The sequence below is a fragment of the Capricornis sumatraensis genome, chromosome 4, assembly GCF_032405125.1.
Source record: "Capricornis sumatraensis isolate serow.1 chromosome 4, serow.2, whole genome shotgun sequence".
NCBI lineage: Eukaryota > Metazoa > Chordata > Mammalia > Artiodactyla > Bovidae > Capricornis > Capricornis sumatraensis.
In genome coordinates, this window is record NC_091072.1 from 38,257,648 (window position 1) to 38,285,315 (window position 27,668).

A 27,668-nucleotide genomic window follows, 5' to 3' on the forward strand; every position below is an offset into this window, starting at 1 on the left:
CAGAGGATGAGATGGCTGGATGGCATCACGGACTCGATGGACATGAGTCTGAGTGACCTCTGGGAGTTGGTGATGGACAGGGAGGCCTGGCGTGCTGGGATTCATGGGGTCGCAAATGTCGGACACGACTGAGTGACTGAACTGAGGTATCGTAATAGGCAACAAGGGAAATATCTCTGGATCCTTTATCTTCTAACCTAATAGGATCCAGAGAATCTCTTATTATTTATCAATAGGCCTAATCTGGAAATTAACACTTGGATTGACATATCAACAAGGACCTTCACCTGATCTGGGATGAGTGTCCCAGCACTGGAAATTCTTCAGTCCCTTCGGCCGGCCTGCTCCCTTTGTTACAAAATTTGTATATATCTGATTCCCCTCCTGCCTCCTTGGAGTAGTTTTCTCAGAACTACTGAGACACTGTCTCCTGGGATCAGAGTCCTAAACATTGCCAACAAATGCAATAACTCTCTACTTTCAGGTTATGACTGTATTTTGTAGTCCGCACTGTGGATGCTAATAAAGAAGGTCAAACTACAAACATCTTACAAATAAGACAAGATAAACCTTGAGTTTTCTATGTTCAGCAGCCTATGGCATTGTCGACTTAAAAAAATATGCACAACTTGAGAGTTGCAAGTTAAGTTTTATTTGGGGCAAAATGAGGACTGCAGCCTAGGAGGCAGTGCCTCAGTTCTGAGAGATTGCTCCAAGGAAGCCAGAGGGGAAGTCAGGCTATATACAGTTTTTAACAAAGGGAGCAGGCACTCTGAACATCAAAGATAAGGTATCAAATTAGAAAGTTAGCACTCTATGTATAGGAATATGCAAGCCTCTGGGCTCATTGCCTTCATGTGCACTTCAGCTCCCTGGGGCTAATCCTGTTTCCTTGTTCATCTTGCTGCCTGTATTTCCCCAGCTTCTCAGCAATCACCATGGCATGGCGGGGGTGGGGGTGGGGTGGGGGGGGGTGGGGTGGGGAGGGTGGGGGGGGTGGGGTGGGGGGGGTGGGGGGGGTGGGGGGCGGTGGAGGGAGGAATGTGAAGGGGTGGCAGCGTATGCTTGATTGCAATTTAGGGAGTTCTTATTCACATATGGAGGGCAGAAATTACTGATGGCTGTGACATTTCTTGTTTATTAATATGGCAGGAGATATTTTCATTTCACAATGGCTATAGCCATCTTACATGTGATCCTGCAGAGAAGATTCTTAGGGTGCATCACTTATTTCGGTTTGAGGGGCTGGGGGTCATGTCCAGGTGAAGGTTCGGGCTTGAATTCTGATGGGTCTGGAAGTCTGGAGTCTCAAGGCTTCTTCTCCATCCTCAGACTGACCTGCCTAGTGCTTGGATTGGCTGTGAGTGAAATCGTGAGAAAGGGTCCTGGTGACTGAGCTGTTGAAGATGAAGCCCCTGGTAAGTAGAGATGCCTCCTCCTGAAATTACTCCCCAAGTGCCATTAGATGGACAAGGTTGCAAACTGGCTTCTAATGTTCCAAGCACAAGCAGGCAGGGTTCAGATATCTGAGCTCAAATTACCTTTGTCCAGGACTCTGGGATAGTTATCATGGGTCAGGTCTATCAATAATAAGAAACTAATCTCATTCTTTACAGTAAACAAATTTATGAGAGCTTGCACTAATCTTGTGTGTTTACAGAAGAGATAATAAAATTTCTTTTTACTTATTCAACCCTTGTCCTGATTGGTGAAAGATTAATTTGTTGGCTATTTTTGGATGTGAGGGGCTTAGGAGCAGTAATGGCAAGTAGTAGAGATGAGTGGGGAGAAGACATCACAAGCCCTGGAGAGTCAGAGGTCACAGCCCTGAGTGTAGCTAATCTAGTGTTAGACCGCCTGATGTGAAGCTGTTCAGTGTTGACAGGAACAGAAGTCAGGTTTGGAACTAAAAGAGAATCATTTTACTTTGTTTCAGTTTTTAACCTCTCACTACTCAGTACATATGCACTATTGAAAGTTAATGAAAAAGTCAACAAACTATCATTAGCATTCATTCCCCAAATCACGCATTTTCAGTTCAGTTCAGTTGTGTCCGACTCTGGGACCCCATGGACTGCAGCACACCAGGCCTCCCTGTCTATCACCAACTACTGGAGTTTACTCAAACATGTCCATTGAGTCGGTGATGCCGTCCAACCATCTCATCCTCTGTCATCCCCTTCTCCTGCTGACTTCAATTTTGCCCAGCATCAGGGTCTTTTCAAATGAGTCAGTTCTTTGCATCAGGTGCCCAAAATATTGGAGTTTCAGCTTCAGCATCAGTCCTTCCAATGAATATTCAGGACTGATTTCCTTTAGGATGGACTGGTTGGATTTCTTGCAATCTACAGGACTCTCAAGAGTCTTCTCCAACATCACAGTTCAAAAGCATCAATTCTTCAGCACTCAGCTTCCTTTATAGTCCAACTCTCACATCAATACATGACCACTGAAAAAACCATAGCCTTGACTAGATGGACCTTTGTTTGCAAAGTGATGTCTCTGCTTTTTAATATGCTGTCTAGTTTGGTCATAACTTTTCTTCCAAGGAGTAAGTGTCTTTTAATTTCATGGCTGCAGTCACCATCTGCAGTGATTTTGGAGCCTAAAAAATAGTCTGCCACTGTTTCCCCATATATTTCCCATGAAGTGAGGGGACCAGATGCCATGATCTTCGTTTTCTGAATGTTGAGCTTTAAGCCAATTTTTTCACTCTCCTCTTTCACTTGCATCAAGAGGCTCTTTAGTTCTTCTTCACTTTCTGCCATAAGGGTGGTGTCATCTGCATATCTGAGGTTATTGATATTTCTCCCAGCTCTCTTGATTCCAGCTTGTGCTTCCTCCAGCCAAGCATTTCTCATGATGTACTCTGCATATGAGTTAAATAAGCAGGGTGACAATATACAGCCTTGACGTACTCCTTTTCCTATTTGGAACCAGGTGTTTTTTTTTGTTCTATGTCCAGTTCTAACTGTTACTTCCTGGCCTGAATACAGATTTCTCAAGAGGCAGGTCAGTGGTCTGGTATTCCCATCTCTTTCAGAATTTTCCACAGTTTATTGTGATCCACAGAGTTAAGGACTTTAGCATAGTCAATAAAGCAGAAGTAGATGTTTTTCTGGAACTCTCTTGCTTTTTCAATGATCCAGCGGATGTTGGCAATTTGATATTTGGTTCCTCTGCCTTTTCTAAGGACTTCCCTGGTGGCTCAGAGGGTAAAGCGTCTGTCTACAATGCCTTTTCTAAATCCAGCTTGAACCTGTGGAAGTTCACGGTTCACATACTGTTGAAGCCTGGCTTGGAGAATTTTAAGCATTACTTTGCTAGCATGTGAGATGAGTGCAATTGTGCAGTAGTTTGAGAATTCTTTGGCATTGCTTTTCTTTGGGATTGGAATGAAAACTGACCTTTTCCAGTCCTGTGGCCACTGCTGAGTTTTCCAAATTTGCTGGCATATTGAGTGCAGCACTTTCACAGCCTCATCTTTTAGGATTTGAAATAGCTCAACTGGAATTCCATCACCTCCACTAGCTTTGTTTGTAGTGATGCTTCCTAAGGCCCACTTGACTTCACATTCCAGGATGTCTGACTTGTACTCATATTTGAGAACTGGAATGAATGTGCTATTGTTACTGTTTAATTGCTCAGTTTTATCCGAGTCTTTGCAACCCTGTGGACTGTAGCCCACCAGGCTCCTTGTCCATGGGGTTTCCCAGGCAAGGATACTGGAATGGATTGTTATTTCCTTCTCCAGGGATCTTCCTGACACAGGGGTCATACCTGAGTCTTCTGCACTGTTAGACGGGCTCTTTACCACTGAGCCACCAGGGAAGTCTGGAAGGAATGTGTAGGGAGGAGTATTGTCTGCAAAGAAAAGAGACCCCACTCCAGTGTTCTTGCCTGGAGAATCCCAGGGACAGCGGAGCCTGGTGGGCTGCTGTCTATGAGGTCACACAGAGTCGGACACGACTAAAGCGACTTAGCAGCAGCAGCAGAGTAGATAGAGTACAACTAGGCTCTTGTATAGATTTTTTAAAAACTGGAGAAAACAAAGCCAATAGCTAGGCTCCTTTCATCCTTCACCATAGAGACAGTGTTAGATTACAAGAGAAATGGGGATAACTAAGGTCAAGGTCCCTGAGAATGCAGAGAGTGGGAGTCCTCCCACCACAGGAATAGCCAGTCTCAGTCTGTCCTTCACTCCAGCCCGAGAGTCCATGACCCATTTTGCTGAACTGTCTTACCTCAGAGTGTGTTCTGAACACCTGAGTCCCACAGTGCTGAGAGAGACAACATCTCCTGGTACCGAGTTCTGTATGAACCCTGTTCCGTTCTGAGAACACTATAGACAGCTCATCACGATTCTCTGACATTTGCATGATTAGTAGAATAATGTTTTGTATTTAACATAGGTTTGCTAGGCCAGAAACAGTTCATACCACAATATATTGGGCGATTCAACACTCATAACAAGTTATGAAAGCAGTTTCTATTTGGAGAATCAAAATTTCCCCTAGAGACATAATTTACCTTCTGAGCCACCAGGGAAGCACCTAGGGACATAATTTAAATCAATAGTCATGGTTTAAAGGTAGCTCATCATGGTTACTGTTTGTCTTGTTGGAAATGTGTCCAATTAATAAAAAAGAGAAATTTAATTATACATTTTCAAGTGACTATTTCATAATCACCTGTCTAGAAGTCCTAATTACCAGGTTATTGAAAAACTTCCAAATTATACTAAAACACACTTCATGTGATATTTCTGTAAAATAAGGATTCTTGAGTGTATAGGTGTCCATGAATGTATCTGAAAGGCAGACACCAGCTCAGTGCTGCAGGGAACCAGGGGAACCCCACGCATGATCATCATCCACCCAGTCCCCATCCTTCCTCAGCTGAACCTTTCCACTCTGGACAACAGTAGAGGCTGCTCTGTCTAAATCAGAATATCCCTGATGTTTTAGGAATTGGTGACGTTGGAAGATGTAGCTGTTGACTTCACCCGGGAAGAGTGGAGCCTGCTAGACAAGTCCCAGAAAAACCTGTTCAGAAATGTGATGATGGAAACTATCACCCACCTGGTCTCTGTAGGTGAGTCTGTCAACACAGATATATGTGCATCTGTGTCCATTGCATTCATTCATTCGCTGAACAAGCATATAAAACAGCTTCCTTGTATCCCACTGCAACTGTTTCCTGATTCTCTGATATTCTTCATGGCCACTTAAAAGGAAGATGTTTCTTTATGTGACAGTTTTCATCACCACACTGAAAGGTTTTGTTGGCCAGGTTTCATCTTTGTTGCTACTCAGTCTCTAGACTCAAAACAGAACTGGGGATTCAATGGATATTTTAATGCATAAGTAAAAGGATTGAATATTTTAAAAATAATTATTCTATTCCAATCACTTCTTGAAGGCTTGAGAGCAGAGTCCTGTATATGACATAATTTTGATTCTTCCTGTAAGGTATATCATTACTGGATCCTGTTTGATAGAAATATTCAGCCCACTGTAGAGTCTTTTGATCTTTCCCATTTGGAAAAGACTGAGGATTCTGTGTCCTCTCTCTGAACTGGTGCATGGGCATCAGCCCATAGACAGCCTCACTGTTCTTGCTGCTGCTCTGGGTTTCCTCCTGGTCTGCTGAAGGACCTTCACTGTTTTGTCCAGTGAAGATGTTGTTGCCTGCACTGACCTTCAATTATCTCTTTATTTTCCTCAGTACCTTACCTTGGACTTAAGCATACCAAAGGATAATTAGGCCAGACTCAAAATCCACACTTTTTTTTAAAAAATCAAACAGGCAATCAGATCAGCAAATCAGATGTGATTTCCCAGCTGGAACAGGGAAAAGAGTTGTGGAGTAAAGCAGCAGGAAGCTTCCAAAGTCAAAGACCAGGTGAGCATCAGGGGCCTGGGCTTCACTGCAAAGAGGTTCTGGTCATTGAGTGACTAAGTCCTTGGAAGCAAAACTGAAGGTTTTGAGACATGAGTGATCTATTCTAAATGAAAGGAGAACGTTGGGGCATATTCCTCACATTTTTACCATTTTGTGCACCTATGATCCCAAATCATGTGTCTTCCTGCCACTTTCTTTTCTTTAAATACTTGCGGACTTGCTGCACTTAAACTTACACATAGTGATTCCTGTCCTGATCCTCTCATTTAATGTTTTTTCCATCATTTTCTGACACACTGTCTCTTCCCCGCACTACATTTTTATATTTTAATCCTGGTTTTGTCTAACAGACAATGACTTTTAAAGTATTCTACTACCTTCAGTATTTCTTTGTTATGTACACAGTTTCTCCATTTGAGTGCCAATTTTTGGAACATACTCACATAGAGGACTTGGTAGTTATCCTTATTTCTATTTTCCTAATGCCATTCTAAAATCTATATTCTTTCCATTTCTTTAGGCAGTGAAAGACCACTTGGACAACAAGAAACGATACTCATGCCAAGTGTTTACAGGAAGCACATATCCCCTTCCATGGCAATGGTAAGTTTCATGGGCGGGAACCCCAGTCATCCAAATTAAAGACCTGGCAGTGAGATAAGTTGGTAATTGAGAACCATTGCCTATGTGTAATTTGAGATTGAGCTCTTTTTGAAAAAAATTTTGGGTAGACTGAAATCAGTTAAGAATCAATATGAGCTCAAAACCACAACCAGTGAATTAAGGGGAAAAAGTCAGTTATACAAACATTGCTCATCTTCAAAATTAATCTGATATCTGAGGTAGGAAACTATAAAAGTTTTATAAAACTATAAAACTATATTGTGCCTGCAGGGGAATAACACAACACATGTTTACCTCTAACACTGGAGACATTTTAACAGGAAAATTACCAGCTGATGCTCTGCGGTGAACATGCAGACAAATGAATGTCTGCCTGGTCTTGGGCAAACCAGTAACAGTTTCATATCTCCTTCTCCAAAGCAGGTTTCTCACTTGCAAGGGAATTCTGCTGGATGTACTGATCTGAGTGATGAATTTACTCCTCAATCTTCACCTCAATATTCAACAGTTCCCTTAAGAAGGAAACATAATGTCAGCAAACAGTGTGAAAAATCACTTAGTCAAGGGTCATTCCTTAATGGACAGGGTCACATTCACACTAGAGGTAAATCATGTCAATGTGCTCTGTGTGGAAAAGTCCTTCATAGTTTCTTTAGACTCAGAAGACACAAGGTGATTTACACTGGAGAGAAACCATTCAAATGTCAACACTGTGGCAAAGTCTTCAATCAAAGATTCTCCTTGAAAGAGCATGAGAGCACTCATACAGGCGAGAAGCCCTATGAATGTCCTCTATGTAGGAAAGCCTTTAGTAATTACTCTAGCCTCAGCAGACACAAGAAGATTCACACTGGAGAGAAGCCATTCAAATGTCAACTCTGTGGGAAAGTCTTCAATCAAAGTTACTACTTGAAAGAGCATGAGAGAACTCATACAGGAGAGAAGCCCTATAAATGTCCTCTATGTGGAAAAGCCTTTAGTAGTTGTACTAGCCTCAGCAAACACAAGAGGATTCACACTGGAAATAAACCATTTGAATGTCGACTGTGTGGAAAAATCATCAAAGGAAGATTCTCCTTGAAAGAACATGAGAAAACTCACAGAGGAGAGAATGGCTATGAATGTCATCAGTGTGGAAAAGTCTTTAGTTATTGCTCTAGGCTCATACGACACAAGGTGAGTCACACTAGAGAGAAACCATTCAAATGTCAACTGTGTGGGAAGGCTTTCAGTCAAAATTCCTCCTTGAAACAACATGAGAAAAGTCACACAGAAAAGAAGACTTATGAATGTCATCAGTGTGGGAAAGTCTTTAGTAGATGTGCCAGCCTCAAGAGACACAGTATGATTCACACTGGAGAGAAACCATTCAAATGTCAACTGTGTGGGAAAGTCTTCAATCGAAATTCCTCCTTGAAAGAACATGAGAGAACTCACACAGGAGAGAAGCCCTATGAGTGTCATCAGTGTGGAAAAGCGTTTCCTCAAAGAAGGGACCTTAATTCACACAATAAAATTCACACTGGAGAGAAACCATATCTATGTCTTGAGTGTGGGAAGTTCTTCCGTTATAGTTCTGGTCTTTGTATGCACAAGAAAATCCACATAGGAGTGAAAGCACGTTTGCCTTGTGTGTAAGAAGGCCTTCAGTAAATGTAGTAAACTGAGAGAACCCAGAGCAGAGAGCAGCCCTGTGAGTGTCAGCTCTGTGGAGAACACTTTGCTCCTGCTATTTCCCTTAGACAACAGGAGGGAACCCAGCACAGGAGATAAAAGAAGAAGGGCCCTCCATAGATGTTCTAACCTGAGGTGACTTAATCAACATGGAGGCTCCTACAGGCATCATATTCCGTCCACAGTCCAGACAGGCATCACCTGTGGAAGTGGACCCATATGTGCACTGTCTATGCCTTTAGTCAATTGCCTGACCTCAGGTAACTTAGCAGAACTCACTCTGTAAACAATATGAGTGTTTTCAGCAGCACCTTCCAACTTTATAGACCCTAGAGTATGTGAGGAGAGGATAAGCAACCCCTAGTTCTTTCACAATTAATTGTTCAGTATGAGGCTGCTCCATGTGGCCTGGAGAAACAGCAATCCATTCAAGGATTCTTGCTTGGAGAATTCCATGGACAGAGGAGCCTGGTGGGCTACAGTCCATGGGGTCACAAAGAGTTGGACATGACTGAACAACTAATACACACACACACACACACACACACACACACACTCAATGTGGAGAATCACTGGGACTGTAATCACTCTTAACAAATACTCAGATGAGCCCCAGGCTTGATGTGCACAAGAAACTCAGTGAAATAAACACTAAAATAAGAACAAAGATTAAGGCTTGAGAAATACCAGAGTATGCTGAGCAACATCAAAGCATACTTCTAAATAATTTATCCTCAAGAATTGATTTCATGGAAAGTTATGAGAAATTCTTTCTCCATAGAGCAAACCCACTGGTTCACCTGTGCTCAGACCATATAACACACCCTCAGTGTCATAAAAGAAGAAGGAAGAGAAGTCTTCAGTGATCGCTTATTTTTCAGTTAATGTCAAATTCTCACACTGAGGATGTAGCAATCCTAAAAACCACAGTGGAGCTACAGCTAGATTTCACATCATAAGAAAAATGATCATGTATGGGAGGGGGAACCCCTGAAAGAAAACTGTAACACACAATCAGGCTTCCCAAGTAGCTCAGTGGTAAAGAATATGCCTGTGAATGCAGGAGACACAGGTTTGATCCTGCTTCCAGGAAGAAACCCTGGAGAAGGAAGTGGCAACCCACTCCAGTATTCTTGCCTGGAAAATCTCATGGACAGATGAGCCTGGTGGGCTAGTCTATGGCATCGCAGAGTCGTACACAACTTAGCAACTGAACAACAACACACAATCAGGCAGATTGTGATTTGGGGAAATAGTTCTTTTTGGAAATGTGGCATACAATGAAGAGTGAAGACCTAGCAATGTGGAATACAGAGTTTTGTAAGAAATTAATGTTTGTGTATAGAATAATAATTGCAAATATTCAAATAATAAAGTCCATGGCTAAAGAAGCTCAGGGTTGCTGTTTGATTTCTTTGAGCCCCTATAAACAAGGGACACAGGTTTACACTCTGGGAAAGTGGGCAGAGACTCAGCCCCATTCTCTGAGTTCCCTCTTTCTCCACAGCTCTTTGTACACAACTCAACTCCACTCATTCCATTGTCCCCCTATCCCCATGACCCCATTCAGGCCCTGGAGGTGACACAGCTCTGATCTTCAGCTCCACTGGTCAGGTTTCCCAGAATGTTGTGACCCTCCTCACACAAGGTCCTGGGGGAGTCTCAGAGACATCTGGTCTTACATTATTTGAGCCCCTTAACCTACGTCTGCAGAGAGAAACCACCTGGGGCTTAAGAAACAGACATCTCTGCCTTCCCAGACCTCAGAATTCTCTTTGTTACTTTGCCCCCAAACCTCTGAACTGAGCCAAGTGGATGAAAATTTCCTTCCATGATCATACTGTCTGTCTTACTTAGCTGGTTAGTGAATTATGCACCCAGCATTCTCACTAAACAGGAACCCAGCCTTGTTACCACCACATAAGCTCATGGAATAAAGCTGCAGGAATATAAAATGCTCCAAACTATCAGCCTTAACACAAGTCAGTTTTGAAAATAACTAGTACAATGTTTTTTTCTAAAGAAAGAAAGAAAGACTATCACAAAGCAGATGTCCCCACTTGTCTGCAGGACTTGGAAAGTTATCCTTTGATACACACCTACATTGAACTGAAATTTCCAGGGAGTCTTCCCGGATATCCACTGGGATCAGGTGTGTTCCTATCCTTGTTCCTATCAAGATTCTCTTAATTTGTTTTCAGGCACAGATGGAACAAGCTGATACATGACCTTAATTGGCCAGGAGAAATCTTAACAAGGTCACAGGACCACGGAGCAGTAACAAAGGCAGCTAAGAAAGGGAATTCTCCCCACTGACCCTCAGCCACCTCCAAGGCTGCATCTCCTCCAGTGGAGGGTGTCCAGTGCCTACCATTCTGAGCATCTACTGACAGATGGGAGGTACCCAGCTGGATTTCAGGTTGTTTGGTTTTTTTAAAAAAATTTGTTTTGGTGTTCAGTGTATTCCCCAGAGAACCTGGACATAGACAAAATATGCATAGATGTGGCTTTATGCACTGAGGCATGGGTAATTTAATTTTTTAAACTAATATTTTTTCTAGGGTATGATTGGGTTACAATATGACATGTTTTACTTGTGTACGATTATATTTCAGTTTTAGTATGCCATAAAATGGTCAACACCAGATAGAGGTTTTTCTTTTACCATCCTGTTCACCTATTTTGGGGCTTCCCTGGTGGCTCAGATGGTAAAAAATTTGCCTGCAATGCAGAAGACCTAGGTTTGATCCCTGGGTAGGGAATATCCCCTGGAGGAGGGCATGGAAAACCACTGCTGTATCTTTGCCTGGAGAATCCCATGGACAGAGGAGCCATCAGCCATCCCTCTGCTGCTACTGTCTGCTATCAGCTGCTCTGTTCTGTGAATATATGGATTTGTTTTTGTGCCATTGACTGTCTTTAATATTTTTTACTTTATGTGTTCTTTTTCTTTGTTTTTAGTGGTCCATATATGTCGATTCACAAGGTATTTCTCTTCTAGATGTGTCTACAAGACATGACAGGGTCAAAAGGTGATACCTAACCTTGATTGGGTTAAGAAAAACCTAATTAAGGTCATGCGACTTCAGAGCAGACTCAAAGGCAGCAGGAAAGTGAAATTTCCCACTGGTTCTCAGTTCAGTTCAGTCGCTCAGTCATGTCCAACTCTTTGCGACCCCATGAATAGCAGCACGCCAGGCCTCCCTGTCCATCACCAACTCCCGGAGTTCACTCAGATTCATGTTCATCAAGTCAGTGATGCCATCCAGCCATCTCATCCTCTGTCGTCCCCTTCTCTTCCTGCCCCCAATCCCTCCCAGCATCAGAGTCTTTTCCAGTGAGTCAGTCTTCCCATGAGGTGGCCAAAGTACTGAGTTTCAGCTTCAGCATCATTCCCTCCAAAGAAATCCCAGGGCTGATCTCCTTCAGAATGGACTGGTTGGATCTCCTTGCAGTCCAAGGGACTCTCAAGAGTCTTCTCCAACACCACAGTTCAAAAGCATCAATTCTTCCGCGCTCAGCCTTCTTCACAGTCCAACTCTCACATCCATACATGACTACTGGAAAAACCATAGCCTTGACTAGCCTCAGCCACTTTCAAATGGACTCAAGAGTGTCCAGCATCTGCCATTCTGAGCATCTACTGACCAACAAGGATTAGGGTTAGGGACCAGCCCAGCTCAGGTGCAGCAGAGTAGAGGATTTAAGGTTGTTTTATGTAAATTTGGAGTTCACTTACTTGTCCATTTTGACATTATTTGATACACCTGCTTACTGCTGTTGACTTGAATAAACTTACTATTATATAAAAAATAAATTTGGCATTCAGCCTGTCCATCAGAGAAATGGGACAGTAGACCAGATATTATTATGTATTGATGTGGTTTAAGCAATGGGCCACAGATACTTTAAATTTTATTCTTTTCTAGGTTATCACTGGTCACAATATTAGATAAGTTTCATGTGTATAACAATATATTTCAGCTCCAGCATATCACAAAATTGCTTAGCACCAAAATTTTGGGGTTTTTTTGTTGTTACCATTCTGTGGACCTATTTTACCCATTGGCCGTCTGTCCATTTGCTGCTACCCTCTGACGTTGACTGCTCTGTTCTGTGAGAATATGTATTTGTTTTTGCATCATTTGTTTTCCTCATTTTTTTCTTTACTTATTTGCTTTTAAAATATATGTTTAGTGTTCCACATGTAAGTGAATTCATAAGCTATTTCTCTTCTAAATGTGTCTTCAAGATGTTGATAGATACAGGGTGATTGCTGTTGTTCAGTCACTAAGATGTGTGACTCTTTTTGACCTCCTAGACTATAGCTTACCTAACCTTGATTGGTTAAGAAAACCTCATCAAGGTCATGTGACCTTAGGATAGTATAAAGTCAGCATGAAAGGGAAATTTCCCTGCTGACTCTACTCAGCCACCCTGGAAGGTGCATCTCCTCACCTGGAGTGTCTAGCACTCATGATTCTGATCATCTGCTGACTAGAGGCTAACAGCAGACTAGAGATTCACAGCTGTGTGGTTTAAATTTGGTGTTTGGCTAGTCCCTCAGGAAAATATGACGAGTAAAATTATATAGTGATGTGGCTTTAGACCACATCACTGATGTGGAACTGATTCTTTAATTTCTTTCAACTTAATTTTAAATTTTTTTAAACTTAGGTATCATTCCATTATAATATTAGTGAAGTTATAGGTGCACAGCCATACATTTTAGCTTCTATGAACCACACACCTCCTTAGCACCAAAAATGCAGTTTTTCTCTGTTACTATTTGCTGCCCTATTTTGCTGAGGCTTCTCCTCTGATTTCCACTACTCAGGTCTTTGTACTTGTTATCCTGTTAACTTTTTTCTTCCTTAAAATTCTTTTTACTTGTTTTCTTTTTGTTTTTTGTGTTCCGCACATGAGTGAAATTGTGAATTATTTCTTTCTCATAACATGTCTTTGGATGTGGTTAGACCAAAGGTAATAGATGATGTCACTTGGCTAAGAAACTCTCGACAATGTCATGTGACCTTGGAGCAGCCTCAGGTCAGCTAGGAAAGGGAAATTCCTCCTTCACTGGTCCTCAGCCACCTTCAAAGCTGCATCTCCTCCAGTAGAGGCATTCCTCCCCCACCTCTCTGATCATCTCCTACAGAGAGGAGGAGCACAACTGGATTTTAGGATAGTTTGCTTTAAATTTGGTGTTTAGCATATTGCTCAGAAAAAGACATCCATAGTAAAGATACATAGTGATTTTGCCTGGCAATAGGGTAAGGTGTATTTATAATTTAAGTTTATAAATTGAGTTAACATTGTGTTTTAAGGTTAGATGTGTTCCATTTGTGCTTTACACGTCAACTTTTGTAAACCTTACACATGCTCACCACCCAAATTTTCTTCTGTCTCTGTCACTACACATTTGATTACTTTACCATCGTGCCTTTACCCCTGAAACCTCCTCATTGGTATTCACTACTCTGTTCTGTATATCTGTGTGTTTCTTTTTGTCATCTGGTTTGCTTCTTTCTAGTTTGTTCTTACTGTTCTACCTGGGAGTGAAGTCCTTTGGTGTTGCCTTCAGCCTCTGACTTAGCATCATAACAAGGTCTATCCATGTTCTGGAAAAGAAGAAGATCTCAATTTTTTCTTAAAGGCTGATTAGATTTCTGTTGAATATGCACACGGGTTTTTTTTTTTTTCCCCCCTTACCCCCTTTTCCCTTGACTGGGAACTATGACAAGGAGCATATTACTTTTGTTTTCTTCTAGGAGTTTTACAATCTTAGGTGTTATCTTCAAATCTTTAATCAACTCTGGGTTGAGTTTTAGGTATGGTGCCAAATAAGGGTCTAGATTTAGACTGTGATGCTGGGAAAGATTGAAGGGAAAAGGAGAAGGGTGCATCAGAGGATAAAATGGTTATATTGAATCACCAACTCAATGGACATGACCTTGAGCAAACTCTGGGAGAATGTGGAGGACAGGGAAGCCTGGCATGCTGCAGTCCATGGGATCGCAAAGAGTCAGACTCAACTTAGTGAATGAACACACACATACAATGATCTAGCTCACTTAATCTCAGTAAATTTGAGAACAGAGGCTGATAAAATACATCCTTCTGAATGCTATTATTATGTGAAGGTTCAAATTCTAAGGAATTTAGCATCTTATCATTCTCATTGATGTGGGACACTGGATAAGGAGTTATGAAACCTCAGTGCTATTGTATGTAGGCACTGAAAGCTTTAAAAATTATTTCTTCATCTTTAGTTGAAAAATATATTTCACATTATTATTAACTAGGTAAAAATGAGACACTGAGGATGAAAGATTCAGAAAACAGGAGAGAACAATAATTTGGATAACTGAATTTTTGTCTGAAAATTGACTTCTCTGATGTCAGTTGGGAGAGGACAGTTTTTTTAAAATTACCAAATTAAATAAATATTTTTGATTTTCAAATGCCTCTGTCATTCTAAAGGATATCAGTCCTGGGTGTTCTTTGGAAGGAATGATGCTAAAGCTGAAACTCCAGTACATTGGCCACCTCATGGGAAGAGTTGACTCATTGGAGAAGACTCTGATGCTGGGTGGGATTGGGGGCAGGAGGAGAAGGGGATGACAGAGGATGAGATGGCTGGATGGCAATCCCGACTCGATGGACATGAGCTTGAGTGAACTCGGGAGTTGGTGATGAATAGGGAGGCCTGGCGTGGTACTGTGATTCATGGGGTCACAAAGAGTCGGACACGACTGAGCGACTGAACTGAACTGATCCAGTGAATTTGTTAGATTAAACTTTATGTGTACTAAAACTATATTTCAATTCCAGTAGATCATAAAATTGGTGAGCACCAACAACTTAGGTGTTTTTGTTACCAACTGTGGACCCGTTTCACTCGTCGGCCGTCGCCTTGCCACTATCTTCTGACATGCCCTGCTCTGTTCCGTGAGAATGTTTGCTTTTGTGTCATTTGCTTTCCTTCCTTTTTGTGTTGACTTATTTGCTTTTGAAATTTGTGTTTAGTGTTCCACATCCAAGTGAATGCACAAGGTATTTCTGTTTTCTAAATGGGTCTTTGAGACACTGAGAGATACAGGGTGATTTCTGCTGTTCAGTCACTCAGTTGTGTCTGATTCTTTGTGACCTCTGGACTATAGCCTACATAACATTGATTGGTTAAGAAAACCTCATCCAAAAAAAAAAGGGAAGAAAACCTCATCAAGGTCATATGACCTGCTGCTGCTGCTAAGTCGCTTCAGTTGTGTCCGACTCTGTGCGACCCCATAGACGGCAGCCCAACAGGATCCCCCGTCCCTGAGATTCTCCAGGCAAGAACACTGCAGTGGGTTGCCATTTCCTTCTCCAGTGCATGAAAGGGAAAAGTGAAAGTGAAGTCGCTCAGTCGTGTCCGACTCTTAGCGACCCCATGGACTGCAGCCTACCAGGCTCCCCCAGCCCTGGGATTTTCCAGGCAAGAGTACTGAAGTGGGGGGCATAAAGTCAGCAGGAAAGGGAAATTTCCCCTCTGACCCTCCTCAGCCACCCTGGAAGCTGCATCTCCTCGGCTGGAGTGTCCAGCACTCATGATTCTGAGCATCTGCTGACAGACTGGAGGCTCACAGCTGAATTTCAGGTTGTGTGGTTTAAATTTGGTGTTTGGCTAGTCCCTCAGGGAAACGGGACAAGAGGAGAGTCATGTAGTGATGTGGCTTTAGGCAGTTGGGGATCGATTCTCTAATTTCTTATGAATTTTATTTTAATTGTTTTAAGTTTTGGTATTATCCAATTATAATTTGAGGGAACTGTTAGGTACATCGCCATACATTTCAGCTTCTGTGAACCACACACCTTCTCAGCACCCAAAAATGCAGGTTTCCTCTGTTACTATCTGCTGCCCCATTTTCTTTGTGGCTCCTCTTCTGATTCCCTTTACTCAGGTCTGTGTACCTTTGTATTTGCCATCATGTCAGCCTTGTCTTCTTTCAAATTCTGTTTACTTGTTTTCTTTTTGTCTTGTGTTCCACACACGAGTGAAATTGTGAATAATTTCTCTTAACAAGTCTTCAGATGTCGTTAGACCACAGGGAATAGATGATGTCACTTGGACAAGAAACACTCGACAAGGTCATACGACCTTGGAGCAGCCTCAGGTCAGCTGGGAAAGGGCAATTCCTTCTTGACTGGTCCTCAGCCACCATCAGAGCTGCATCTCCCTCAGTGAGGGCATTCCTCCCCCACCTCTCTGATCCTCTCCTACAGAGAGGAGGAACACAGCTGGAGTTTAGCATGGTTTGCTTTTTAAAGCTGGTGTTCAGCATATCACTCAGAACAAAAGCCATACCACCTAACCTGCCTCTTGAGAAATCTGTATGCAGGTCAGGAAGCAACAGTTAGAACTGGACATGAACAACAGACTGGTTCCAAATAGGAAAAGGAGTACGTCAAGGCTGTATATTGTCACCCTGCTTATTTAACTTATATGCAAAGTACATCACGAGTACTGGACTGGAAGAAACACAAGCTGGAATCAAGACTGCCGGGAGAAATATCAATAACCTCAGATATGCAGATGACACCACCCTTATGGCAGAAAGTGAAGAGGAACTCAAAAGCCTCTTGATGAAAGTGAAAGAGGAGAGTGAAAAAGTTGGCTTAAAGCTCAACATTCAGAAAACGAAGATCATGGCATCTGGTCCCATCAGTTCATGGTAAATAGATGGGGAAACAGTGGAAACAGTGTCAGACTTCATTTTTTTGAGCTCCAAAATCACTGCAGATGGTGACTGCAGCCATGAAATTAAAAGAAGCTTACTCCTTGGAAGAAAAGTTATGACCAACCTAGATAGCATATTCAAAAGCAGAGACACTACTTTGCCGACTAAGGTCTGTCTAGTCAAGGCTATGGTTTTTCCTGTGGTCATGTATGGATGTGAGAGTTGGACTGTGAGGAAGGCTGGGCACCAAAGAATTGATGCTTTTGAACTGTGGTGTTGGAGAAGACTCTTGAGAGTCCCTTGGACTGCAAGGAGATCCAACCAGTCCATTCTAAAGGAGATCAGCCCTGGGATTTCTTTGGAAGGAATGATGCTAAAGCTGAAACTCCAGTACTTTGGCCACCTCATGAGAAGAGTTGACTCATTGGAAAAGACTCTGATGCTGGGAGGGATTGGGGGCAGGAGGAGAAGGGGACGACCGAGGATGAGATGTCTGGATGGCATCACGGACTCGATGTACGTGAGTCTGAGTGAACTCCGGGAGATGGTGATGGACAGGAAGGCCTGGCGTGCTGGGATTCATGGGGTCACAAAGAGTCAGACACGACTGAGCGACTGAACTGAACTGAACTGATCTAGGTTGGTCATAACTTTTCTTCCAAGGAGTAAACATCTTTTAATTTCATGGCTGCAGTCACCATCTGCAGTGATTTTGGAGCCCAGAAAATAAAGTCTGACACTGTTTCCACTGTTTCTCCATCTATTTCCCATGAAGTGATGGGACCAGATGCCATGATATTTGTTTTATGAATGTTAAGCTTTAGGCCAACTCTTTCACTCTCCACTTTCACTTTCATCAAGAGCCTTTTGAGTTCCTCTTCACTTTCTGCCATAAGGGTGGTGTCATCTGCATATCTGAGGTTATTGATATTTCTCCCGGCAGTCTTGATTCCAGCTTGTGTTTCTTCCAGGCCAGCGTTTCTCATGATGTACTCTGCATAGAAGTTAAATAAGCAGGGTGACAATATACAGCCTTGACGTACTCTTTTTCCTATTTGGAACCAGTCTGTTGTTCCATGTCCAGTTCTAACTGTTGCTTCCTGACCTGCATACAGATTTCTCAAGAGGCAGGTCAGGTGGTCTGGTATTCCCATCTCTTTCAGAATTTTCCACAGTTTATTGTGATCCACACAGTCAAAGGCTTTGGCATAGTCAACAAAGCAGAAATAGATGTTTTTCTGGAACTCTCTTGCTTTTTCCATGATCCAGCGGATGTTGGCAATTTGATCTCTGGTTCCTCTGCCTTTTCTAAAACCAGCTTGAACATTAGGAAGTTCACGGTTCACGTATTGCTCAAGCCTGGCTTGGAGAATTTTGAGCATTACTTTACTAGCATGTGAGATGAGTGCAATTGTGTGGTAGTTTGAGCATTCTTTGGCATTGCCTTTCTTTGGGATTGGAATGAAAACTGACCTTTTCCAGTCCTGTGGCCACTTCTGAGTTTTCCAAATTTGCTGGCATATTGAGTGCAGCACTTTCATAGCATCATCGTTTAGGATTTGAAATAGCTCAACTGGAATGCCATCACCTCCACTAGCTTTGTCCGTAGTATCTGTATCTGAACATTTGGAACTTGCCTAAGGGGCCTGACTCTGCTCTGCCGAAGGTGCATAGTGGACTCTGTGGAGTCTTTCACTATAAATCATGGAGGGAGACATCCATGAATGTGTTTATGTTTCTTTATATGTACTATAAATTTTGTTTTAAATTTTTCTTTCTATATTTATAGAAATTTCTTTGTATATTTATTCTTGTATAGAATATACAAGAAAAACTACACAATCATCTCAAGAGATGTAGAAAGATCATTTGGTCACATTCAACATCCTGGTCAGGCAGACCCTGCACCCACCTCCAGCAGGGCCTTCCTTCTGTCCTAAATCAAATTTGCATAATCACCTCTAGGTCAAGATCCATTATATATGGATTTAATATGCTATTACATATTACAGGCTGTTGGATGTAATATGCTATTTATTACGAATTTTTGTATCTATGCTCATGAGGAAATTTGTGGTTTCCTTATAACGCATTATTGGATTTTGTTATCATGTAATACTGGTATGAAAATAGTTGGTATGAAAAAATAGTTTGAATAAGTTCCCACCTTCCCTTTTAATGATAATTTTAGTAGGACTGATACAATGTCTCCCCAAAATTTTATAAAATTTACCATAGAATAAAACATTTTCTTTCAATTTTAATAAAGTTCTACCATATAAGACATGTTTTATGTGCTTTTTATCTGTAAGCCTTGAAGAGGATCTGAATATTATTTTTACTCAAGATAGATTTTGTAATTGAGGAAAAGAGGAGATTCAGGGGACCTTATTAAAAACACAGAATCAGGCCCTCCCAGACCCCCACACGTGCACATTGACAATGCACCGTGTGAGTCTCGTGCGTAGAGAATATGATAAGCATTTGTACTGGTTTATTCTCACTCTGGCCACACTGGACTCAGTTGGTGAGTTGAAATGAGTACATACGCCCAAATCCTCCTTTCAGGTAGAGCTCATTGTTCTGAGGCCTGGGCACCGGGCTTGCCGCTGCTCTGAGGTCATCAAACGAGCAGCAGGGTTTGAGAGGCACTGGAGGTGCTGGGCAGAGATCACCCACCTCACCGGCTGCCTCTCTTCTCCAGCAGGAAAAGACCTGAGTACGTCCAAGAACAGCCACTGAGCCACGTGGAGAGAACTTCTTGGAAGAGCAAACCGTGCTCCTTCCTTCCTACAGAGCAACGGTTGGGGGAATCTCCTCATTCTGCAGAGCCCTGCACCTCAAGGGCAGGGAGCTGCTGGCTGAAGGCACAAGGGGATGAAACTATCAGGGAGACAGCTGGCACACTGGGGCTGGGCCCAGACCGCCCCAAACTTCTGAGACTGTCTCTCTGTGACCTGGGTCACAGCCTATTCCTTTTACTCCCTTGTCTCAGGACCTAAATCCTCCTCATTACATTCTTAGATTCTCACAAAACAAAACATCATCTGATCTTCAACTTTGTCATTTCAAAGGCTCTGAATGGGCCTGAGAAATGCTATATTTTATGGGATCCTCTGAGCATCACAGGCGTAGAGAGGAGTCTGTCACAGAAGCCAGGTGAGATTGGAATTACTAGGGATGGGCTGAAATTCTTGGGCCTGCGCCTCCAGAGGACAGGGCTTCAGGACACAGGACGGTTTTAGTTAGATGGCACAGATCTGGGCTCCATCGGAATACGTGCTGTCAGCTATGAGAAGATCGTGGTCCTCCCTCCACCCAGGTGAAGGTATGCAGCTCATTAGCCACACTTGACCCAAAATATTTAGAGTGAGCAAAGAGGGGTTTAACAATCCCCTACTTTCAAAACAAAAATAATCTTTCAAATAGCCCAGGGAGGAAAGATAATGAAAAGTGTGAATTGACAATATATTTATAAAAAGTGAAAAAGTATGTGATGCGATCCATATTTTTTTTAAAGGTATATATCTTAGAAGACACAAGGAGGAAATCACTGGCCCTTCAGAAGCATACATTTTTTTTTCTAACTTCACCCTGAAGATGGGGGTGATGTTGCTCTTGGCTTTCTAGAAAGTGTCACCACCTCCCCCTCCCTTCTCAGTATTTCCTCTATCAGCTCAGAAACAGGAAGCCAACACTGCCCCAAACTGAAGGGCACTTATGGCACCCTAGGGGCATTTAGGGCACCCTAGGACCCCTTGCACCTCTGGACACATTCTCAGTCCCCTCACTGGCTCAAGAAGTTCTGCTGCTGCCCTAGAAGGCACAGGGGTGCCAGCTGACCTGTTCAGCAACCGCGGATTTGTCTAAGTCCCATAGGAAGCCCTCAGGTTGAATAAATCAACCACAAACTCATCCATAATAAGGAAAAAGGATGACTACTATTACTAATAAATACTAATAAAATAATGACGAATGCTACTAATAAAATAATAATGACCAACAATGATAACAAAAGTTGAGGGCCATCATAAAGATAATAATAGTACCACCACTATCAATAACAATAAAAATAAACCTTAAGATCATGAGAGATTAGAATAGAGACTCTCCTCTACAGATGACAAGGTACTAATTTCTGGCCTCATGGGATATTTGGATTTCATAGTGCAAGGTCTGCACAAAGGAAAGAAAAGAAAAAAAAAAAAGCAAAATGTTGCAGCAAAGGGAAATAAAAAACCATGGAGGACACAGGTGAACTTGGGAATCCTGGCACAAACCCCAGAAGACAAGTCCTGCAGGGCTGTCCTATGGGACAGCTACAGAGAGACTTTGGTGCTGAGACTGCCTACCCCTCCATCCTCACCCATTTCAGAAGTTCCACCCAGGAAGTGCATGCACGGAGTGCAGACCCCAGACCCACACCCAGTGTGCAGAAGCTCCAGCTACACCCTCAGGAAGCCCCGCCATCATCTCAGCCCTCACACTTAAGTGCCCTCCACCAGCTCTTCCTCCAGAGCCCTGGGGGTCCACACAGCTGGCTTCTGGGTATCTCAGCAGGGGGCTACAGGCAAGTGTCAGTGACTGTTGTTCCTGGACCAACAGGAGGCAGCAGAGGCCACCACAAGCGGCTCTAGAACTCTGATCAGCCAGGCACTTATCTGCATTCGCTCAGGCTGAGGGTCACCACCCCTTTGCCTCTCAGCACAGCTCCATTTCCAGGTAAGCGTTCTTGCCATTTTCTTAAGCACTCAGATAAAAACTATTGGCTACTCATATGTGCCCCCTTTAATGATAAATGTCATCATGGCCCCATGCTTTGTCTCTCATTCTTCTATACATGCACCGTTTCAGTCTGGAAGCTCAGTTAGCCTCTATTACTGCAACAGCTTTCTTCTAAATAGATTGCTTTGTCAGTTTAGTTACTCCTCCTGGCCAGTTTTGTTCATAAACATGAATTCTAACTTGGCACAGATTAAGGTGTGCAATTTACCTTTGTGTGCTGCATACAGGCATGCACAGACACACGCATACACACCTATATACACACACACAATGTTGTTGTCAGTCATAAAAGCCAACCACGAGATTTACTCAGACAAGAGCTGTAGAAAACAAGGTATAAAGAAGGTTGAGAAGTGCTTGCAAACGAGACTCTCAACCAGGGCTGAACATTCTTGCAAACGAGATGTTCTGCCCAGTGTAGGAAACAAGGTATAAGAAAGGTTGAGAAGTGCTTGCAAACGAGACTCTCAACCAGGGCTGAACATTCTTGCAAACGAGATGTTCTGCCCAGTGTAGGAAACAAAGTATAAGAAAGGTTGAGAAGTGCTTGCAAACGAGACTCTCAACCAGGGCTGAACATTCTTGCAAACGAGATGTTCTGCCCAGTGTAGGAAACAAGGTATAAGAAAGGTTGAGAAGTGCTTGCAAACGAGACTCTCAACCTGAGCTGAACATTCTTGCAAGCGAGATGTTCAGCTAAAAATCCTATTTGTTCCCGTGGGAAAAGAACATTTCTTGCACACAAGGATGTTTCTCTGATTCCTCAAAAGGAACAGACCCTGGGACAAAACGGATTCTAAGTTGATAAAAAAGTTCCCCCAAACAAAGTCTTAGCTGCAGTAAATAAGTCAAGGTAAAGGTTATTTTGCCCTGCGCCTGCGCACTGTATAGTCTCAAAATCATAGTGCTTGGCAGCTTGCCCTGTAGGTTGTTGTGCAAGGGATATAAAATAAAGCAGCTGTAAGAAGCAAGTGTTAAAATATAAAGATTTAAACCACTCTGCAGTGTTGGTGTTTCATTCCGTCGCCGACATCTGGTGCCCAACGTGGGGCACGACGAAACCGAAAGGGTAAGCACCCCGGGGCAAAAGGCTGAAAGGGGGACTTTCGAGAAAAAGAGAAAAGAATAAAAATCCGAAAGGGTAAACACCCCGGAGCAAAAGGCTGAAAGGGGGACTTTCGAAAAAAAGAAAAAAAAAAAAAATCGGAAAGGGTAAACACCCCAGAGGAAAAGGCTGAAAGGCGGACTTTCGAGAAAAAGAAAAAAGAATAAAAATCCGAAAGGGTAAACACCCCGGAGCAAAAGGCTGAAAGGGGGACTTTCGAAAAAAAGAGAAAAAAAAAAAAAAATCCGAAAGGGAGAGCACCCCGGAGCGAAACGCTGAAAGGGGGACTTTCGAAAAAATAAGAAAAATAAGAAAAAAAGAACAGAAAAAAGAGAGAAAAAAAAAAAAAAAAAAAAAACTATGGGGAATTCCCCGTCTTTGAAGTCACAATATATGGAGCTGGTTAAGGGGCTCCTGCATTCTATAGGAATTAAAACATCTCCTCGCCGCTTGAGTGAGTTATTCTGTCTTATAGAGCAGCATTGTTATTGGTTTCAATATCAAACAGAAGTACAGCTAAATTTGAAGGAATGGAAAGTGGTGCAGAAAGAGTTAAGAAGGCAGCATCAAAAAGGAAATGTGATTCCTTTAAGGCTGTAGACTCTATGTAGCGCTATAACAGAGGCTTTAAAATTAATGGCTGCTGACAGTGAGGCCGCCTCATGTTATCTTGAGGAGGGGGCTTCACCTCGGCCTCCACCCAAACCTCCGGATGATAGTAAAGATTCATCCACTGAGTCAGATGGAGATGTAAGTTCTGAAGAAGATTCAGATTCTGTAGAGGCAATGACTACTGCCTTTTAAAAGGTTTTATTAAATAAAAAACAAACTTCCAAGGCTGTTAACCCTTCTGCACCACCTTACGCATCCCTATTTCCAGTAGCTGCTGACAAGGCTGAGGTAGGGAGAGAAAATCAATAGTTTTAAAAGTACAGGAAAAAGTATATTTTGGGAAATGCTTATTAATGACTCTCGCCCTTTAATGTCACTGATTATTGAAGGTAAACAGTTTAAAAGATTAGTGGATACAGGAGCAGATGTTTCGGTTATTTCTCTCCAGCAGTGGCCTAATGACTGGAAAAAAGAAAAAATTCCTCTTGTTTTAACAGGCTTAAGATCAATAGCAGATGTGTGAAAAAGCGCTCAACCTTTGTCATGCCAATTGTCTAATGGAAAGAAAGTATTTATTTCTTTTTACATTGTTAATATACCTATTAATATCTGGGGAAGAGATCTTATATTTTCTTTAGAAACAACGCTTACCATCTCGTCGGAAAACTTGTAGCCACTGCTCAAATTCCTCGAGCTCTCCCATTGAAATGGTTAACTGATGTCCCTAAATGGGTTGAGCAGTGGCCACTTCCAAAAGTGAAGCTCGAGGCTTTAGAACAATTAGTAAAAAAACAGCTTCAATCTGGCCATATTAAACCTTCTACGTCTCCTTGAAATTCTCCTGTTTTTGTCATTAAGAAAAAATCTGGTAAATGGAAAATGTTGACTGATTTAAGGAAAGTTAACAAATGTATAAAACCTATGGGAGCTTTGCAATTAGGTCTCCCTTCTCCTGCTTTGATTCCACAGGATTGGTCTTTGATGGTTTTAGATTTAAAGGATTGTTTTTTTAATATTCCTTTGCAAATAAAAGATAAAAATAAATTTGCTTTTACTATTCCAGTGTATAATCATGGGCAGCCCGTAAAACGTTATCAATGGACAGTGTTGCCTCAAGAAATGATTAATAGCCCTACACTTTGTCAGGAGTTTGTTGATCGTGCTCTTATTACTGTGAGACAACAATTTTCTAATTGTCTTCTCTATCATTATATGGATGATCTTCTATTGGCAGCTCCTAGTAAAGAGGAACGAGATAAATTTTTTATTCATGTAAAAAAAGCTTTAAATGATTTTAATCTTCAAATTGCTCCTAAAAAAATTCAAACTGAATTTCCTATTTCATATTTAGGTGCTATTTTGAAATGACAAAAAATAAAACCTCAAAAAGTCCAAATTAGACGAGATAATTTAAAAACTCTTAATGATTTTCAGAAGCTTTTGGGTAATATTAACTGGTTACGTCCCATGTTAGGGATTCCTACACATCAATTGCTTACAGTTTAATAAAAATTGGCAGATAGCTCTTGCATCTTATTCAGGGACTTTTTCTAATCAATATCCTCAATCTAAAATGATAGATTTTCTTCGACATACATCAGTGGTTTGTAAATCTCCTATATCTAATATTCCAGTTGAAAAAAAAACTATTTTTACAGGTGCCAATAAAAATACTGCTGGCTATTGGACTGATACTACTTCTAAAGTTGTTCCACATTCCTTTTCTTCTGTGCAGCCTGCTGAACTTTGGGCCATTTGTTTGGCATTACAAGATTTTTTTGATATTCCTATTAATATTGTTTCTGATTCTAAATATGCAGTCTTTTCATGTATTTATCTTCCTGAAGCCACTCTACCGGTAACTTTAAAAACTAATATTGATAAATTATTTTTTCAGGTTCAACAATTATTAATTAGGCAAACGAACCCTGTCTTTTTTACTCATATTTGAGCTCATTCTTTTCTCCCCAAACCATTATCTCAAAGAAATGAAACTGTAAAATGGCAACATTTTGCATTGGTTCCACCTCAATTACAAATGGATGGGCACCCTCAATTACAAAGAGATATATAGAAATTATGGGCAGTGTCAGGTGACCTTACTATATGGACGGGAAACTTTACTTTAAATATTAATGATCCTAAGGGGCCATTTCAAGTTCATTTGCATATTAATAAATCTTACTCTGCTATAACATGTGTAAAATTTCCTTATTCTTTACAGTATGGGCAATAGATTTAAAATAAAATTTTGAGAGTTATATCATGCTCTGATTGTAACTTGACTCAATGTATAAATCGTTCCTGGTGGGAAAATGTTGAAAACAAGATGGTCCATTCCAGTAATTATTCTTTGGTCATTGTGAAAGTGCGGACTAAACTTTGGCTGCCTGTTAATCTTACTCGACCTTGGTCAGACTCTTTTGCTGTTACTCATCTTGTAAATGCTGTACAAACTCTTCTCCATCGATCTCAAAAAATGCTTGGCATTGTCATCGCATCAATTCTTGCCGTGGCTTCAGTAACAGCAACAGCAACTGTAACAAGTCTTGCTTTGCATCAAGGCATACAGACTGCTGATTTTGTCAGGGAATGGCATAAAGATGCTCATTTATTGTGGCAACAACAGCATGATTTGGACTCTCAATTGGCTACTGATGTATTAAATTTCCAACATACTGTTTCCTGGTTAAGAGATCAACTGACTGTGTTAGCTACAAAGAGTGTGTTAAAATGTGATTAAAACTCATCTCACCTATGTGTAACCCCTGTTCCCTTTAATATGAGTGAGGGTTGAAAAAAGGTAAAAAGGTCTTTAGTGGGACACCAAAATTTAACTGCTGAAATTATGGAATTGGAACAAACTATATTGTCAACTTTTAGTAAGACGCTGCCTGATATTCTTGGTTCTGATATACTAAAGAGTCTTCAAAAAGGATTAGATAACCTTAATCCTTTAGGGCATGTAGCTGCATTGTTAACAACATCCTTTGTGAATACTTTGTTAATTGTTGCTTTATGTTTTATTGCTTTTATAGTCTACCGGGAAACAATTAAAAGAAGAAGCTTTGCGTATTCAAGCACTTATTCAGCATCTACAAAAAAAGAAAGGGGGAGATGTAGAAAACAAGGTATAAAGAAGGTTGAGAAGTGCTTGCAAACGAGACTCTCAACCAGGGCTGAACATTCTTGCAAACGAGATGTTCTGCCCAGTGTAGGAAACAAGGTATAAGAAAGGTTGAGAAGTGCTTGCAAACGAGACTCTCAACCAGGGCTGAACATTCTTGCAAACGAGATGTTCTGCCCAGTGTAGGAAACAAGGTATAAGAAAGGTTGAGAAGTGCTTGCAAACGAGACTCTCAACCTGAGCTGAACATTCTTGCAAACGAGCTGTTCAGCTAAAAATCCTATTTGTTCCCGTGGGAAAAGAACATTTCTTGCACACAAGGATGTTTCTCTGATTCCTCAAAAGGAACAGACCCTGGGACAAAACGGATTCTAAGTTGATAAAAAAAGTTCCCCCAAACAAAGTCTTAGCTGCAGTAAATAAGTCAAGGTAAAGGTTATTTTGCCCTGCGCCTGCGCACTGTATAGTCTCAAAATCATAGTGCTTGGCAGCTTGCCCTGTAGGTTGTTGTGCAAGGGATATAAAATAAAGCAGCTGTAAAAAGCAAGTGTTAAAATATAAAGATTTAAACCACTCTGCAGTGTTGGTGTTTCATTCCGTCGCCGACAAGAGCACTTGGAATACTCTAATGTAAGAGCTAGAAAGGAGCTGAGAGATGATCTAAGGTGACATTTTCCATCGATTATTCCAGAATATACTCCAAAATTGGTACCTGGGAACTGTGTTAAAAATGCAGATGTCTAGGCTCCACTGCACCCTACCAAACTAAAACTTCCTGGAGTGGGTCGAGCTGTCTGCATCTTGAAGCAGCTTTCCCAGTTGTTTTCATGCATAATCAAGTGTCTCCTGATCAAGCTGCAGCAGATCTGAATCTATGCAGGTGCTGCTGAGACTCCAGGAAGACGGCTTTCTGCTGATGTCTTGACCTCTAGTGAGGGGCTGGCCTAGAGACTTGGACCTGCCTGTATGTCCATTTCCCTGCCCCACCAGCGTCTGACCTGATGAGGTTCTGAGAGTGAATGACTACAGGATTCAACTTCCTCCGCCCTGAGGAGCAAAGCCTGATCTCAGCAACAAGCTCACACCTCCCTGGAAGGCAAGTGTCTGTTAAGCAAAC

At 41.8% G+C, this 27,668-nt stretch overlaps 1 protein-coding gene across 1 annotated transcript; it reads left to right on the forward strand.

Moving 5' to 3' along the window:
- Window positions 1–1,406: 1,406 nt before the first annotated feature.
- LOC138078550 (zinc finger protein 85-like) lies at window positions 1,407–8,166 on the forward strand. The gene is made up of 3 exons (XM_068971392.1): window positions 1,407–1,418; window positions 4,968–5,094; window positions 7,037–8,166. The coding sequence occupies exons 1-3, from the start codon at window positions 1,407–1,409 to the stop codon at window positions 8,164–8,166; spliced, it is 1,269 nt and encodes a 422-aa protein (XP_068827493.1).
- The last annotated feature ends 19,502 nt before the right edge of the window (window positions 8,167–27,668 follow it).

Bases quoted from the DNA above. Each gene is read 5' to 3' on its own strand.
- LOC138078550 (XM_068971392.1), top strand. The intron at 5,095-7,036 runs GTGAGTCTGTCA...AATATTCAACAG, and splicing joins CACCCACCTGGTCTCTGTAG to TTCCCTTAAGAAGGAAACAT.